The sequence below is a fragment of the Numenius arquata genome, chromosome 3, assembly GCF_964106895.1.
Source record: "Numenius arquata chromosome 3, bNumArq3.hap1.1, whole genome shotgun sequence".
NCBI lineage: Eukaryota > Metazoa > Chordata > Aves > Charadriiformes > Scolopacidae > Numenius > Numenius arquata.
The window spans coordinates 40902462-40920422 of NC_133578.1; the positions used below are offsets into that span (position 1 = coordinate 40902462).

Sequence of the window (17961 nt, forward strand, 5' to 3'; positions counted from 1 at the left end):
CTTCCCCACAGGATGCCCGCAGCAACGGGAAAGCATTCCCCGGAGATTTTTAAGGGGTGCCACGGGGCGGATATATTTGGGATGAAGGCACCTGGCTCAGCTGGAGTGACACCCGCAGCTGCGGCATCGCCCAGCACAGCCAGCGTCCCATTCACCCCCCCCCAGACCCCCCAAGCCCTCCTCGCTGCTGCCCGGTGTGCCAACCCCAGGCAAACACCCCAGTGCCAAGCCATCCCCTGGCGTGCCAAAACCTTGCACGAAAAATATCTACAAGTCATCAGCTCCTGCCGATGCATTCATGGGTGAGCCGCCAGCAGCCCGGCCCCCTCCAGCTGCCCCAGCAGCACTCCGCGGCCCCAAAAATAGCTGCCGTGCCGATGAATCTGGTCCTGGAATCAGAATAGCCAAGTTGATCTTCGGGATAATTAGTCATGCCCAGCTGAGCATCCGGTCAAAGCAACTCGGCCACCGCCGCGAAGCAGAGGAGACCACGACGCAGCTCCAGCTTTAAGTAACGAGGTAGAGTCAAGCCCTGGAAAACTGAACACCAGGGTGGCTTGGTCTAAATTTCTCTCAGGCCAAGGGTCCATGGGGCAACCCCACGGAGGGGCTGGAGAGACCAGCTTGCAGCACACGAGTGGGTAGGTGGGCAGCTCACCCAGCAGGCACCGGCTCGCACGGCTCCAGCAGGAGCATCTGAGGTCACGCCAAGTCACTCATCCTTTGGGGAGGAAGAGAGGGAAGGAAACCAGATGACCCAAGGGAAAACACCTCTCAGAGCAGTCCTTCTCCCTTTCCCAGGAGACAGAGTTCACAGTCAACTTCTGGAACTAATTATTTTATTAAAAAAGACCTGGCATCCCATTCCTGAAATGTGTAATGGCTCACCAAAGTTCAACTGGTATATGATTTCCCATCAACTTTCCCCAAATAAGTATGACTAAGAAAGCCAGCAGAGCTCAATGGCGTTGGACAAACCTTCTCACAGAGTTGGTGCTTGTTCACGTGGTCCAAGCCCAACCCCAGCAAACGCTCCTCATCCAGAGAGACCCCTCTGGTACATCTGAACGCAGCGCTACCAGCAACACAAGAGCTCGGTTAATACTGAGGGGAGGATAATCTGCAGCCTATAAATAGGACCAATAAACCACAATTACAAGCTCTGCTGAGACAATTCATTTATCCGGATGTTCCCATCGTGTCATTCTCAACAGAGCAGTAAGTGATGGGCCTAAGGGGCATTTCTCCGCTAAATGCTGCATCTGAGAAATCACAGCTCCAAACCCCATGCTGCTGACGGTACGGGAGCTGTCAGAGGCAAAACCTTCAGATAGTTCTCATTCTCATTTCAGACATGTTTTACGCATCAAAATTCCTTAGTTTGGGGGAAGAGATGAAAAGCAGACAAGGCTCTAGGCAGGTCTTTTATTTCTAGTTCTTCATCTCATGCCTGGTGGAAGTCAAAAAAAAAGCCAGAGGGGCGAAGAGCCAGCCTATGCCACCCCTGCCCACTCCTGCTGGGACAGCTCCTAACAGCACTTTTTCTCCTAGAAGGGGACGGTGAGCCCCATGCACACCCAGGCAGCAGGGGTGTCGAGCAAGGTGGCCACCCGAAAGCCGTATCCTTGCAGAACAAGTACATTTACAGCAGTAGCTGGGCTATTTCTACTTGATTTTCCCAATGTCCTGAGGGCGCAGGAGGATCAGAGGAATGTCATCTCTTAAATACCCCTAGCCTTGTGTTTGCACGGAACAAATGGACTCGCGCAATCAAATTAAACACTGCAAGTTTATCAACATTTCCTCCGAGTGCCTCAAGGATAACAAGTTTAGTAGAAGCTATTTAGAAAAAAAAAAAACAAACAACCCAGGACAGTGGAGATAAAGAACACTCTTTAATACACCTCTGCTTCCTGTGCAAAGGCTTCACTGAAGGCCTGGAGGAGGAGATGGATTGCATCTCATCAAGCTTGTAGATAGCACTGAACCAGGACCAAAAGGAAAGTCCTGCCCTGGGACACACTCAGCCCCTGCACAGGAATGGCCTGACTTGGGGACAGCTCTGCTGGGATGGCCCCAGGGGTGGGAGTTCACCCCCAGCACAGCCAGGAGACCCAGGGAGGCGGTTATCCCCTTCACCACATCTGGACCACATCTGCTGCCTCCACAGGTTTCAACAGAGGGGGACAGGTCCCACGGAGATGCCCAAGGAGACAGCAGCCCTGGACATTTTTAAGGACCAAATGAGGTTTCTCAGAACCAGAAAACCTCCCACGGTCTTTCCCCTCTCTTTTCTTCCCCTCCATTTTGTCACCGATAAAGGGGAAGGAAACCCCAAGCTGTCCTTGTCACAAGCTACCTATCTGTATACGTATGTCTGTCTACACACACAAATGTATATAGATTTTTAATTTGGCACAGAAGAAAGGGGAATGAAGCAGGAAATCAACCAAGATCTTACAAAAACTCTAGTTTCTGTGCAAAACACTCTTGGCATACGGCAACATCTGCTCACCATTTCCAGCTGCCCTCTCATGTCCCAAGAGCTCATTTTTTGTCCCCCACTTTGTTTTCCCGGAGAAAGGCCATGGCACAACAACGCTGTACGACGCGGAAAGCCAGCTTAGAGTGGAGAATGGGTTTTTATCTGCTCTTCTCAGGCCCTCACGCCAACACGCAGACACCCCTGACTGGTCTTTGCAATTTCAATCAAAACCATCTCGCCAGGAGAATAATTCATGCCACGATGGTACTGAAAAATTCAGCTCTGCTGACTATAAATAAAGAAGAGCTAATCCAAAGAAAGTGCCATTCAGGTGGTTCTGCAATAAAAAGAACCCAAAAGAAATGCCAAAAAAACCCCAAAACCAAACCCACAGAGCAGCACGTTCCCCAAATGCAACATCCCTGCTCTCCTTGATGCTGCTTCATTAAGTAGGGTTCCCTTATCACCCTCATTATCCCCCCCAAGGATGTCGCCGAGCATTTCCTGGATGCCACCAGGAGAGCAGACCGCATCGCCATTTCTCCGAAGTCATAAATCACTGCTAATTCTCTGACGCTGGTTACAAACAGGCGATTCAGCAGAAGGGTGCCATGCCATACCATACCAGCCTCTCCCTATAGCTGCTAAGAAAAATCAACACACAACTTTTGGAAGTACCAGGCAAGCCAGCAAGTCCAGTGGAATGGCCTGGACTTGCTCATAGAGAGGGTCTGAGGGCATCTCAGTGAGTTAAGGGATTTTCAAGCTGAGTGAAGACATTTTGGACTGTCCGAGAACCCGAGCGCTGAGAAAAAAGAAAAATCTCATGGAAAATAAGTCCATCAAGCAGTGAGTCACCAGAAGAGGTAATGGAGCTGTGACGGGGATCCCAGTCTACTGCCTAGTTAACACATTGATATCCAGCATATAACAGGCAGCCGTGGTCTTCTCCTGTTCAAGCTTCTCCACTGGGGCGTGTGGTTTTGTCACACATACGTAACTGTATTGAGCAAGACGGCCATCCTGCTTTCCAAACACTGCTTAGGTTGGGCTCCTTGAAAGCCCATTTAATCACAGAATAGCTGAGTTTGGAGAGGACCTCTGGAGGTCACCTTATCTTGTCCAAATGCCCCTGCTCGAGCAGGACCACCTAGAGCTGGTTGCTCATGACCAGATGGTTTTTGAGTATCTCCAAGGATGGAGACTCCACAACCTCCCTGGGTGACCTATGCCAGTGCTCAGTCACCCTCACAGTGAAAAAGTGTTTCCTGATGTTCAGAGGGACACCCCCCCCCATGCTTCAGTTTGTGCCCACTGCCTCTGGTCCTGTTACTGGGTACCACTGACAAAAGCCTGGCTCCATCCTCTTTGCACCCTCCCTTCAGGTATTTATATACCCCCTGAGCCTTTTCTGAACAGCCCCAGCTCTCTCAGCCTTTCCTTGTAGTCCCTTCATCATCTTCGTGGTCCTTCATTGGATTCTCTCCAGTACGTCCATGTCTCTCTCGCACTGGGGAGCACAGAACTGGATCCAGCACTCCAGGGGTGGCCCGGCCAGTGCTGAGTAGAGGGGAAGGATCACCTCCCTTGGCCTGCTGGAAACACTTCTAATGCAGTCCCAGGTACCATTCACCTTCTTTGGCACAAGGGCACGTTTCTGGATCACGTTCAACTTGGTGTCCAACAAGACCCCCAGGGCCTTTTCTGCTGAGCTGCTTTGTAGCTGGATGGCCTGCAGCACGTCCTGGTGCCTGGGGTTGTTCCTCCTTGTTGCAATTGTTGTTGCAATTCTCCTTGTTGAACTTCATGAGGTTCCCATGTGCACATTTCTCCAGCCTGTGGAGGTCCCTCTGGATGGCAGCACGACCCTCTGGTGTGTCAACCCCTCCTCCCAGTTTGGTGTCATCAGTGAACTTGCTGAGGGTACACTCTGCCCCATCACCCAGACCATTAACGATGAGGTTAAGCAGAACTGGACCCAGCATTGACCCCTGGGGTACAGCACTAGTTGCTGGCCTCCAGCTAGTCTTTGTCCAATGACCACCACTCTCTGGGCCTGGCCGTTCAGCCAGTTTTCAACCCACCTCATTGTGTGCTTTCCTTCATCAGCTTGTCCGTGAGGATCTTATGGGAGGTGTCAAAAGCCTCACTGAAGTCCCAGTAGACAACGTCCACTGCTCTCCCCTCCAAGTCTACCTTGTGGTCCCTCCACAAGCGACCAGGATGGGGAAGCTCCTTCAGCTGGACCCAGCAGGGATGAGCCAGAGCAGCAGCAAAGCAGAGTGAAATGGCATATTCGTTTACCCCCTCATGAACTAAAACCCACTGCTGACCTCCTTAACGCTCCAAAATCAAAGACGGGCGCAGGTGGTCCCGGGATGCCAGGAAGGGAAGGGCAAGCGGAGGGGCCTCACTTACCCCACGGTCTCATCCCAGTCACACCAGAGCCGCTGCCCGATGCCCTCCATGCTGAGCTGGAACTGCTTCAGGCAGTAGTGCCGGATCATCCAGCCGTAGTCCGCCTCCTGGCACGCCGTCGCCGCGATGAAGTGATGGGCTGGAAGACAGGTGAGGGGGGAGCGGGGTTAGGCAGTGAGTCGGGGCACAACGACAGCCCCTTTGGCCCCCCCTCCCTCAGCTTGTCACGCAGAGGGCATCTGCCAGGGCAAAGCTGGACATCAAAGCAACCCCGTTCTCAACCAGCTTCTCCAAAACCTCCTTCTCGGGGTTTTATTTCCCTCTTCACATTCCTCTGACCCTGCAGCAGCATCCCCCGTTAACCCTCCCAAGAGCTTGATGCTAGAGAAATCAATTATTCAAAATATGCCAGGGAAGTCATAAATAAGTAAGGACGCAGATTTATTCTCTGCTGATCACTTGACACACATCTTCGGAGTTTAAATTCCCAGTTTTTCGGTTTACAAAAAGAGTAAAGGGGTGGAGGAAAGCAGGGAATAACCCCACAGCTCCCAGACGGATCCCTGCTGCTGCTGCTGCTGCTGCTGAGCAAAGGACACCTGAAAAATGATCTGCGTGGTGCCACACTTGGAAACAAATGAATCACAGAATCTTCACGGTTGGAAGGGACCTTTGAGATCATCGAGTCCAACCACAAAAAAAAAAAAAAAAAAAAAAAAAAAATCCAAAAATATCCATCTCCGATGGAGTGCAGGGAGAAGCACGGTGAAACTCATCTCCGGCTGCGTGCTGCTGATTTAATTCATCTCTGGGCTCACGTCCCCGCTACAGGATGCCTTCAAGTTTGGGACCAGAGGAGGAAGAGATGCTGCTTCCGTCCTTACAAGTTTGTGCACAATTAGTCCAGTTTGGGTAGCGAAGGGAAAGGACAAAGGACAGTAATGCTACGTGGGGGAGAGGGAGCCGGCTAGAAGGCAAAAAAAAAAAACCTTGGAAGGAATGACTTACTAAGCCTGGCTATAAATAATACCTTTCCCTTGGTCCCCAAGTGCCAGCTATGCCTTTGCAGCTCCTGGAGTACATTGCAGACAAGGCATCGCGTACCAGCTCTATTTTTTGCTCCGCACAAATAACTCCGAGCAAAAGAGCGGGGCTTTTTTTTTATTTTTATCTCGTTTTTTTAACAAACGAGAAATTAGCTCCTTATTCAGCGGTCTGCGTGTTGCAAGCCATGGGACATCGCCGGCAGCTCCTGCCTGGGGGATAACCCTCCTTGAGAGGTCCCTCCACGGCCCCCAAACCCTGGGAGTGCTTAGGTACCAGCATCCTATGACAACGGGGGGGAAAACTTGGGGACTTGCTGGGCTATTTGGGTTGCACGAGGCTGATGACCCTGGGGTGAGGCTTCTGGATGGCTGCAGCTCTCCCACGCTGCCTCCCACCGCGGCGGCCGCTTCAGTCCGGCTCGAGATGAATTATCAAGCCAAGGGAAGGGAGTTAAGGAGCGTTAAACCCTCACCGCTGCAAGGAATAAAACCGAGTTTATCGTAACCTCAAGCTCTCCCCAACGGATACTGCGCAGGGGCTCAGCCTACAGCACCCGTGCAGCACCACCCCCAGCCAGAGACAAGCCCTGCTCTGAAATCACAGAATCACAGAATCACAGAATATTTTTGGTTGGATGGGACCTTTGAGATCATTGAGTCCAACCAATAAAAAAAAAAAAACACAACAACCCCTCCCCCCCAAAAAAAACCCCAAAAAAACCCACCCAAAAAATCCCAGAACACCAACACCAAAACAAACACCCACAACCACACACCACACCCACCCACAAACAGACACAAACCAACAATCTCGGGCACTAGAGCATGCCCTGAAGTGCCAGGTCTACACGTTTCTGAAATACCTCCAGGGATGGTGACTCCACCACCTCCCTGGGCAGGCTGTTCCAGTGCCTGACCACTCTCTCAGTAAAGTCATTCTTCCTGATATCTAATCTAAACCTCCCCTGCCCCAACTTCAGACCATTTCCTCTGGTCCTGTCATTATTCCCTTGGGAGAAGGGGCCAACACCCACCTCTCTGCAACCTCCTTTCAGGGAGTTGTAGAGGGCAATGAGGTCCCCCCTCAGCCTCCTCTTCTCCAAACTGAAGATGCCCAGTTCCCTCAGCCTCTCCTCCTATGACTTGTTCTCCAGACCCCTCACCAGCTTGGTGGCTCTCCTCTGGACACGCTCCAGCAGCTCAATGTCCTTGTAGTGAGGGGCCCAGAACTGAACACAGTTGGACACAATGGGAAGGTTTGGAATGCTGAAGCAAAGTGCCGAGGAGGAGGAGGAGGAGGAGGAAGGGGATGAGGAGGAGGAGGAGGAAGGGGATGAGGAGGAGGAGGAGAAGGAGGAGAGAAGGTGCAATAATTTTACGTGAGAGCTGGACTGCAAATCTCAGTCCGGGCAGGCTCAGGGATGATTGATGGCTGGGAAGCTTTTCTCCCCTTCCCATCCCTGCAAACCTGGATGAATGTGCAACCTGCTCTGGGTGGACCTGCTTTGGCAGGGGGGGTTGGACTAGATGATCTCCAGAGGTCCCTTCCAACCCCGTGTGATTCTGTGATTCTGTGAATGGAATGAAAAAGTGATAGGTCTGAGCGAGCACCAGCACCCAGGGGGGGAGGTTCAGGTGCCACCCCCAGGGGTCACCCCTCGGTGAAGACCGTGCACCAGACTGCGAAGCACGAGCGTCCTGCAAACATTTCCTCACCGCGTGGCCGGACAAACAGCCTGCAAAGGAAAAGCCACCGGCGAACGCATGGAGCACGGAGCAGGAGGGAGATGCCTAAGGGGAGAGAGCAGCGCAGGGGAGGCCAACAGATTAAAAAAGCAGCTGGAGGAGCAGCCAAGGGGAACGAGGGAAAAAGGAGGAAAAGGAGCCAGGCAGAAATGAGTGAGACGCACAAAGCACGGAGAGAAATTGAGGAAGACAAAGCGGCTTTAAGAAATTCAAGAGCAATACAGCAGGAGAAGAAAAAGCAGAAGTTAACTGAGCATGGCCAGGCTGCCCTTCCCCTGGCTTTGCTTCCCCCTGCTCCCAGTTAGCACGGATGAGCCTAGAGACAAGGCACCACTTGTCCCACAGAAACCAGCTATCTTTAGAGATACCCAGAGATTTTCTGATGACCACGCATCTGCTCCTGCAGAACAGACCTAGGGGGAAACCACCTCACCAGGCAGCTCCACCTTGGGTGGAGAGAGGAGAAACGCTCAATAAACCCTGGGGACGAAGCAGCTGAGACCCGCAAACTGGCTGCAACGCCTGCTTGGGTGGCTGCAAGCCACGTATATCTGGTAGTCAGCATGGAAATGAGCCCTAGTATTAAAATTAAAACAAAACAGAGCAAAAACGAAAACCCAGGGAGCTCTAAGCGCATCCCAACAAGAGCAGCTCAAAAGGCGCTGCTGGGTTAGATGCTGTGGCCTGAGCATCTCCGGCCAGGAGAGAGCCGGAGCAGGGGGCTTCCTCATCCCCGAGCGTGTGACTTGTACCCGTGCACTTTGTTCTCCCCTCTTGTCTCAGCTCTGAAGTCCTTCGCAGGCACGTCACCACCTTTATTCCTCCCCCTGTCCCCCCTGGCCCCGGCAGCTCTTTGCAATGTTCTCCAGGAGCTCTGCCTCCCCCACCAGGACTTGTCTTCTGCAGCGGTGAACGCTGCGGATGCCGACAGCCGAGGCTTGGCTTGCTTAACCCCGAGGAGCGGTGCAGAGACCGTGCTCGTTGGAAGACATCTCCCCACCACATCTCCCACACCTGCACGTGGGGTCTGGCTGCAAATCCTTTTCCCTGGGGGACTGGGGAAACCAGACCCCGTCTGCCAGCGACTGAGACATCAGATTTTTAACATCGCGAAGGGCTCTTCTGTTTTACACATCAGAGGCAAAGAGCATCCAAGAGGAGCAAGGCTCAACACAGCCCGCCGTGTACATGCTGCAAGGACAAAGCTGGGCACGGCGAGGCCAAAAAGATCCTTCGTTTTCAGCTGGCCGGGGAAAAACTGGCTTCAGCTTTAAATGCACGTTTTAAGGTCAAAGCGAGGAGAAGCTCCTGCCGTGTTCCTACACAGTCCCCACCTAAGCCCATGGATATGTCCCTGCTGTTGACCGGATTTCCCCCAAACCCATGCTTATTGCCACATCAAGCTGGGGCAGGCTCCAGGTTTGTAACAACAAGAGGAAAAAAGCTGGGAGTGATTTTGGTTTTGGTTTGGTTTTTTTTTTTTTCCCCTTCTTCTGGCTCTCATTCCAGAAGGTTTCCCTTCCCCTCTCAGCCCTGCTGACAGAGGAGGCATAAGTCAGCTGCAGGGAGCTGTAAATAACTGAGCTCCGGCACGGTCACGTCTCCGTACTCAACAGCATCCATTTGTGAAGGCTGTAAGGAGCCGCTTAAATGAGCTCCAAAACCTGACTACATCAAGGCTGAGCTGCCTCCAGGAGCTCCCCCTCTCACACGTCCCCCTCCCTTAGGAAAAACGGCATCGGGAGCTGCAGGAACACAGTGGTCCCCTGGGAACACCCCACCGGAGCCATGTGGTACCTCCAAAGCCCCGCTTGGTCTTCGGGTGCCACCTAGACACAGAACAGGGGGTTATCTCTGTCTTGCTGCAATCGCCCCAGCCCATTCCATCCATACAGGTGATACCACTGCAAGTCGTCCAAAATTCATCCCTCCAGCATGTGTGTGTGCTGCCTTCTGCATGCAAAGATGTCTTCTGCTGGAAGGAGGCTCCATCCGACGTGCTGTTTATCTCGGAGCAAGGACCCACGCGACTGTTGATGAACGCCGTTCCCTGCCAAGAGGAGCACTGATTGCCTGATAAAAGGCAACTTTAAGGATCCTTCATTTGGCTCCTCACAGGGAACACCGGGGGAGCGGTGGGGAGGAAGTGATTGGAGGGAAGGCTTTTTCAGCCACCCCAGATCCTCTTGATTGCCCTGGGATTGATGTCCTGGAGAGTTTCAGCAAATGTCTACCAGAGCTCAGCTTCCTGAGGGTTGGCTGCAAAAAACCCATCGCTCACGTATTTCAGCAGAAGAACAGTGTTGGCCCTGAATTGTTACAAAAATTTGGGAAAAATAACAGGACTTTATTCCATTGCATTTTTGTAGCTGGGGTTTGGGCCAAAGCTGTGGGCTCACAGCTGTAGAAAACAACTTGGTGGACACCACCTCCTCCTTCTCCTGCCACCGCTGCACAGCCTGCACACTTGCCACGGTGACAGTTGACCAGCAGAAAGCCCTGAGCTTTCACTGGCAGGAAAGTGTTGCATTTCACATCACCACCACCACCACACCAACCCCGCAGAATTTTTCAGTCTCTGGCCATTTTCTCCTCAGTTTTCTGGAACTTCTTGGGCTTATCTTGCTGGGACGTGCAGCCAAGCCCAGGGGGAGGTGGAGGTAGGGAGGGCCGCGGAGCCTGAGAAGAGATGAGCATTTCAGGCTGGCATGGCACAGGAGGTCAAGGCGATGCCAACGCTGACAGACCCAGTTCCCAGGCATCGTGAGGGAGCTTGCCTGCATTTTTTCCAAGCCTCGCCATCCCAGCCCTCTGCCATTCCACCTCCGGATGCTGCCCACAACACACGCACGCTGGGAATATATGGAGAGTTCGGGGCAGCAAGTCCCAAGTTAGGTAGTCTCATTTCTGGGGAGGTCCCACGAAGGTGGACTCACATGTTGTGTCCTTCTGGGCTTGCTGGATTTCTCCAGATGCAGCTAGGGCAGCCCCAAGCCATCAGCCACGTGGCTCCTGCAGATGAAGGCTCCTCCCTCAGCACCTGGACTGTACCCCTGGTTTGCAGTCCCATCCAAGAAGGAAGCCCTTGATGGAGGCTCTTATCCCAGGATGGGAACTGGAGACACCCTTAATTTGTGATCCCATTCAGTGGCACCTGCTGGGTGCTGTTGGAGGGGCTGCCAGACCCACCCGGCACGGCTGTAGCTCACTGCTACCCAGGAAATGGGGGAGCTTGACATCCCCAAGCCCATGACACCCCTTGATGGTGCTGGATGGAGGATGAAACTATTTGACTACGTGTGCAGAGAAGTCACCAGACCATCCTGGATAAGACTGGCCTCACAGGTTTTTTTTTTTTGGTGGAAATCATTCAGGGCTTCCCAGCAAAGAGCAGAAACTAGCCAGTTACTCATCAAAAAGCTCAGAGGTCTCATTAAACCCCAAAAGATCACAGATAACTGCAAAGCGACGCTCAGCAGGGCTGGCAATGAACAAGCCACACGTAGCCAAACCCCAGCACCAGCAAAGCTCTGGGCTCAAGGAACAGGCATTTTGATGTCTTCTCCTGGGCTTCTCCCAAACGCTGTGACCCTCCCTGTGAAACCATCAGCCCCCTCAACAAGCCCCAAGATGAAAAACAGTCTGTTTTCCCCTCTTTTTTGGTGTGGTTGGTTGCTCTGTTTTACCGAGAGCAAACCTCGAGGCTTGGACCCGGCTGCAGAGCAACGAGAACTGGAAATCTGGAGCTCGTTTGCGGAGTGCGCTCCGAGCCCTGCCTCTGCCGTGTCCCCATCCAGCGGGATGTATCCTGCCCTGGCAGATATCAACCCGTGAGATGAAACAAGGGAAAGCCCAGCTGGAGAGATGTGCTGCATGCTGCCAAACCAGGTCCTCACCAGCTGGGAAGGATGCTGAGAAGAAACGACGCTTGTGGCTAACCCCAAACCCGATTTTGTCCCACTGTCTGTGGCCAACACCCCCTGGCCACCTTAGACTTGCAGGCGTCCCTCTTGGGCCACTCACCCTGGTGACAAAAAACCTCCAGTGGGGACCACAGCCCCGTGTCCCCCCGGGAGGTTCCGCATGGCTGCGGGAGAGCAGGCGTTGGTCAGGGCCGGGGGGGGGCTGTATTTTGCAGGCACAGCCCTGGGAAGCCTTGAAAGCTGCTCTGTCCGTGGCGAACACACTTTCATCAGCCTCACGCGGCCTCATTTTGCTTTTCAACCCTTCCCTTCGTTTTGGGACCCGCACTTACAACCAGACCAGCTGAGCCGGTCCTCTCCAAGTGCATTTCTCAGCACCTTCACCTTCACTCAGCAGAGCCACCACGTCCGCTGCTAATTAGTAACTCAACATAATTAAGCTCCAGTTTTCATCTTAAGCCTGGTGAGCATCTAGTACCCACCCCCACAAAGGGGCTTGGCCACCCTTGGGAGCATCCCCAGGTCCCATCGGAGCAAGACGGCACCCTGGTGCTCAAAGCCACGGGAAGGATCAGATCCAACCCAAAACTCCTCATCCAAAACACTCGTGGGAGGGTGGGGAGAGGATACGGGGGCAGGAGGAAGAAGACGAGCGTGAAAAACATCCCGCTTTGCAGCCAAAAAATGGCAAATTTGGGGTGGGGAGGTTGAAGGGGGTGGGGGTGTGTGTTTGATTTGTTGACTCAAAGCCAACAAAGCCAGCCCTGCTGGCAGCAGCAGATGGTTTTGTGGGGGACGGAGCAAGTGCTCACAGGACTAAAAATAAACCCCACCGCTTCCAGCAGCGCTCGCACGTAAAGGGCTGGGCTGGGCTCCGGCTGGAGCCCGCAAACTGTCCACGTGGGAGCTGGCGGCATCGCTGCAAACCTGCCCCAGGGACCTCCCTGACCACCTGCCTGTACCTACCCACACCTCCTCAGCCTGATTTTGCCCTCCCCAGACAGAGCCAGGCTGCTGCTTTGTATGTAGCCTCTGATGGTGGCATGGCACTGGGTACCGACCTCCTCTGCAGCTTGTCCATCCGAGGAGCACCTTCTACTACCAGGCTCTGAAGGCCCCCATGGACTACAGCTTCAGATGAGGGCTTAAAAACCATGATACTGCATAACCTAGTAGGAAGCTCAGGTCTTGCACAAGAAACCTCATGCCAAGAAACACGAGAGAAAGGGGGAAGTCAACCCACGCCGGTTGGGGAGAAGCAGGAAGAAAGGCACAACTGCCCCTTCCAGCATCTGCAGCTCTGTTAACCCCCAGGAAGGGTCCAGCACCCTCTGCTTAAAAATATAGCAGGTGGAGGGAGGTCATCCTCCCCCTCTGCTCTGCCCTGGTGAGGCCCCATCTGGAGCACTGGGTCCAGTTCTGGGCTCCCCAGTTCAAGAAGGACAGGGAACTGCTGGAGAGGGTACAGCAGAGGGCTACAGAGATGATGAGGGGCCTGGAGCATCTCTCTTATGAGGAGAGGCTGAGGGACTTGGGTCTTTTTAGTCTAGAGAAGGGAAGACTGAGGGGGGATCTGATCAATGCTTATAAATACTTAAAGGGTGGGTGTCAAGAGGATGGGGCCGGTCTTTTTTCAGTGGTGCCCAGGGACAGGACAAGAGGAAATGGGCACAAACTTGAATAGAAGAAGTTCCACCTAAACATGAGGAGGAACTTCTTTCCTGTGAGGGTGGCAGAGCCCTGGAAGAGGCTGCCCAGGGAGGTGGTGGAGTCTCCTTCTCTGGAGACATTCCAACCCCACCTGGACACGTTCCTGTGGGACCTGCTCTGGGTGGACCTGCTTTGGCAGGGGGTTGGACTAGATGATCTCCAGAGGTCCCTTCCGACCCCATATCATTCTGTGATACCTCCCAGTGGGGCTGCTTTGGGCAGCTGCCAGCTCAGCGAAGGCTTCAGAGCTTGGAAATGCTCCCTTGCCTCACCAAGAAAAAAAATGAAGCTGGCACTTAGCAAATGCGTGACACACACCACCACCCCCACCCCCCCGCCCCCCACTTCAGCTGGAGCTGGGGGACAGAGAAATGCAGATGTTGGTGTTGGGGAAGGACAGGGTGGCTGGCTCAACACCGCTCCTCTATCAGAAAGGAGGGAGCCATCTGCTAACACCTCTGCTTGCTGACAGCCGGGGATGTGCCCCCGCCGTCAAACGAAACCTCTGAGCCCTGGCAGGGCTATTTCTGTCCTGGTTTTGCACAGGGAATGTATTTTAAAAGCCTCTCCTCCCTGCCCGGCTGGGTCAGGCTGGGGGCACTGGTACCCGCCCTGAGCTGCTGGGACCCAGCAGAGATTCCTGGGGCTGTCGGGGCTGTGCAGCGGCTTGGGAACAGCGAGACCCATGGAGGTGTCCAAACACCGCAGGCAATCATAGGGCAGAGAGAGACCCAGCCCCTTCTCAAGCAGCCTGCCTGAGACTACCACCAGCACAGGACCATCCCATCCCATCCCATCCCATCCCATCCCATCCCATCCCATCCCATCCCATCCCCGTCCCCATACCCACCCCATACCTGTCCCCATCCCTTCCTGTGAATGCTGAGCCCAGCTTCTCCCTAGGCAGCTCCTCTGGTCCCCTCCTCCCTTCCAACCTTGGCAGTATTTCATCTCCCGCATCTTTCCCTCTCGCTACCAGCCTGCTGCAGGGGAACATCTGTGGAGGCTTTCAGTATCTCCTTCATGGTGATTTCCAAGCTCAGGTTAGAGGAGCGTTGCTCAGGACACCTTTTCCTCCCAAGCTCAGTAGTGTGGTGGGAGGAGAGCACAGGGCTCTCCACGCTGCCCCCTCCTCCACGGGCACAGCCCCCCCTGCCCATGGCACTCTCCTGCCCCAAGCTCCAGCTTTTAACTCAAGGCACCTCCCTTTCCTCAACTGCAGGTAAGGATGATCATCTTGGCCCCTTTTGTAGAGCATCTGGAGGTGCAGAAAAGCCGTAATTGTTACTTAACAGGCAGAAAAGGAGCCGAAAGCCACCCACCCACCAGGCCTGCAGCTGCCAGAGCTACCCTGCCACCACCTTCGACCAAATACACTTGGCCAAGGAAAAGAGATGATACGTAGCGCTTCAAACATCTCAAAAGCTTTACTTATTAATGCATGATTGGATGAGGAGCTGCTGCTGCTTTCACCACACCACCTGCAGCCAGCTTAGAGGCCTCAAAAAATACGTGGAGGTGGTTGAAGTCCTTGCAGAGATGCCTCTACTTCCCAACTGGTGCAGGGATGCAGGTCCTTGGCAACTGGCAGGCAAGCCCAGGAGAAGAGCCTGGCTTGGGGAAATCAGGACAAGGAGGGGACTCACTGGCCACCCACCATCTTGTTTAACGTGAGAAGGGCATTTCTCACCCCAGCAGTATTAACTCGGAGAGCTGCTCTGTCCCAAAGCCCCTCCCTGAGGCATCTGGAGTATCCTCGGGTACCAAAACCAGGCAGCCTCTGCCTCCCCTGCCTGCTGCACGCCTGCTCACTGGGCATGTTGGGATACCGTCCCTTAATCTGAAGGATTTTCCTCCCCAACGTAGCCGTTCGGGATGTGAATTAAGAGGGAAACCATGGGATTCAGGGGTTTTCACGTGCTGAAAGGGAGCAGGGATCTTTCAACTCATCGCCGAGGCGCTGTGCAGCGAGGATTTCAGAGGCAGAGCAGATGCTGGGAGGCGGGGGGAACATCTGCCTGTCTCCCAGCCCCTGGGAAGGCTGATCCCAGGATGTCTTGGACGTGCTGCCACCGCTCACTTTGGAGAAGAGAAGGAGCATCCCCCCTTCCTTTCCTCCCCTTCACCCCGGGGGGCTGCAGATGGAGCAGCAGAAGGAAACCACTTCGCTCCTACTTGAACAGAGCAGTCTGTAAGCACTGTAGGCACAGACGTGGTTACGAAGCGTGGCCTCAGCTTCCCCAGTGAGGTCCGCAGGCGGAGGGCTCACCCTCTCTGACAGCTTCACTACCGTGAAGCCACGAAAGCTTTCAAAGGACTGGAGGACTCGGGAAACTTGGATGGGAGAGAAGTCACTCAAGCTGCGGGGGGAAAAAAAAAAAAAGCCTCATGGCTGGGAAAAAAAATGTTAAAGGAAAAGAGAGACAGGGCTAGGAAAGCCCAATTTTAGGAAATCAGATATTCCTCCGAAAAACACATGTGTGGTTGTGGCTTTGCTCATGCAAATGAGACCTCTGTGCCAAACACACGCCGTGGTGGGGTGGGAGGTGCCACGGTGTAAGTGCCCTGCCAAGGGTGCAAGCAGCAGCAAGGGTCAGTATAAAACCTTGCTGGCTTGGGAGACAGCAGATACCTGAAAGTGGAGTAGGTAAAGTCAGTCCCTGCTCGGCCAGGCTGGGGACAGTCCCCTTAACAGGGACCTGGCCGCGCAGAAAGCTCAGGCAAGAGATGCCCTCCAAAGCGGCCAAAGGCTTCCACACCTTTGGGATTAAAGCACAAGATGTGGTGGGTCCAAAGAACACGCTGCAGTCCCACCACCGCTTCCGGAGAGGCGTCCCCAGAAGTCCCATTTCTGGGGACAGTGGCCTGGATGGGCGCAGGAGCGGACCCAGCGTCGGGGGCTGCAAAAGCCAGGCTGGAGGGAGCGCGATGATGCTCCAGAAGCGCTTCTGGGGATAAACATCACCGGGCATGAAGACTTATTTAGGGGTAAAAGGCGGTAACAGGAGAAGGTCAAACGGAAACAAGCGGATGGCAAATAAGCTCCAGCTCCAGCTCAGCTGCACGCCGGCAGCCGGAGGTGGCTCTCAGGACAGACGCCAGCCCCGGCCCCCTCATCACACCGGCAAAGGGAGCACAGCACCAAAGCGCCGCCATTGATCACATCCCTACCTATTATTTTAATTTTTTTTTGGCAACCCAACGACCGTTAAATAAACACACCCCCTACAACTCGTGCTGAAGCCACACCAGGTACCCTGTTTTTACCAAAACGCGTTGGTTGCTCCCCGGATGCTGCCATCGCTGTCCCCGGGGGGCGGCAAGAGCAGGGAGCGACTGCAGCTCTGGTCCCCCCCTCGCAGGAGCCACCGGCCGGACCCCGCCGCCCCGTCCCAGCTCCGCGGCCCCAGGAGGAGCGGGGCAGCGGTACGCTCCGCTGCGCCTGGCAATCAGCGAGGTCCTTAATTAGGGCCGCTTTGTGAGCAGCGGGCTAACGAAGCTGGCTGGTGCAGGGGTAGGGAGTCCTTTGCCCTCCTCTCTCTTCCCAGCGTGACCACCTCCTCACCACCTCCTGGCTCTCGCTGCCGGCCAAAGGGACCACACAATGACGGAGATGATGTTGGGACCACACAATGACGGAGACGATGTCGGGACCACACAATGACGGAGATGATGTTGGGACCACACAATGACGGAGACGATGTCAGGATCACACAATGACGGAGATGATGTCGGGACCACACAATGATGGAGATGATGTAGGGATCACACAATGACGGAGATGATGTCGGGACCACACAATGATGGAGATGATGTCGGGATCACACAATGACGGAGGCGATGTTGGGATCACACAATGACGGAGATGATGTCGGGACCACACAATGACGGAGATGATGTCGGGACCACACAATAACGGAGATGTCCCTGCCCGTCCCCCCCGGGGACCTGCACCTGTCCCCCCTGCTGCCGTAGCGCTTTTCCCACGGGACAAGGGACTCGGCCTGAAGCACCTTTTGGAGACATCCACGCTTCTCCCTGGGCATCAGGGAGTCCTGCTGCCAGAGACGGGGTCCCCCCCCACCCAGGGTGGCAGCTCTGCAGGGAGGAAAACAATTCGGGAGACTGAAATGAAAAACACTACAGCCTTCAGCCTGCCCTCCTGCCTCCCTCTACAGATAATGCTGCCCGCCTCCTGCCCGGCGTCCGTGTGGCAGAGCTCCTGCCCCACTGCCCCTCCTGCCCATGGGTGACCAGTGCCACCCTGTCCCTGCTCCCCCCCCTAACTCACAGCCCCGCCTGAGCGGGAATCCCAACCGCCAGTTAACAAAAGCACCATCAAATCTGCTGGTTCAAAGTGTCCTGCCTCGTCAGCTTGACAAGACACCCGCTTAAAATAATAATAATAATAATAATAAAAACAGAAAAAAGCCCCCAAACAGGCATTGTTTTCAGACAGCCGGCTCCTACCTCAACTTCAACACATAGCAGTTATTTTTAGGCAGTTTATTTTGTGGCCTCTCGTAATGCTTGGGATAATCATAAAATGATAGCAAAAACTCAAACACCCCCATCCTGGCAATAAACGAAATGATTACAAATCATCAAAGTATCAGCTTGATGGATAAATCAC

At 54.1% G+C, this 17961-nt stretch overlaps 1 protein-coding gene across 1 annotated transcript in view; it reads right to left on the reverse strand.

Annotated features, from left to right (window-relative positions):
- The window catches only part of RAMP1 (receptor activity modifying protein 1), a 35588-nt gene that overhangs the window by 7501 nt on the left and 10126 nt on the right, over nt 1-17961 (reverse strand). Inside the window, exon 2 of the mRNA XM_074145685.1 lies at nt 4904-5042. Coding sequence (XP_074001786.1) covers nt 4904-5042 — 139 coding nt within the window. The remainder of the gene's footprint in view (nt 1-4903; nt 5043-17961) is intronic.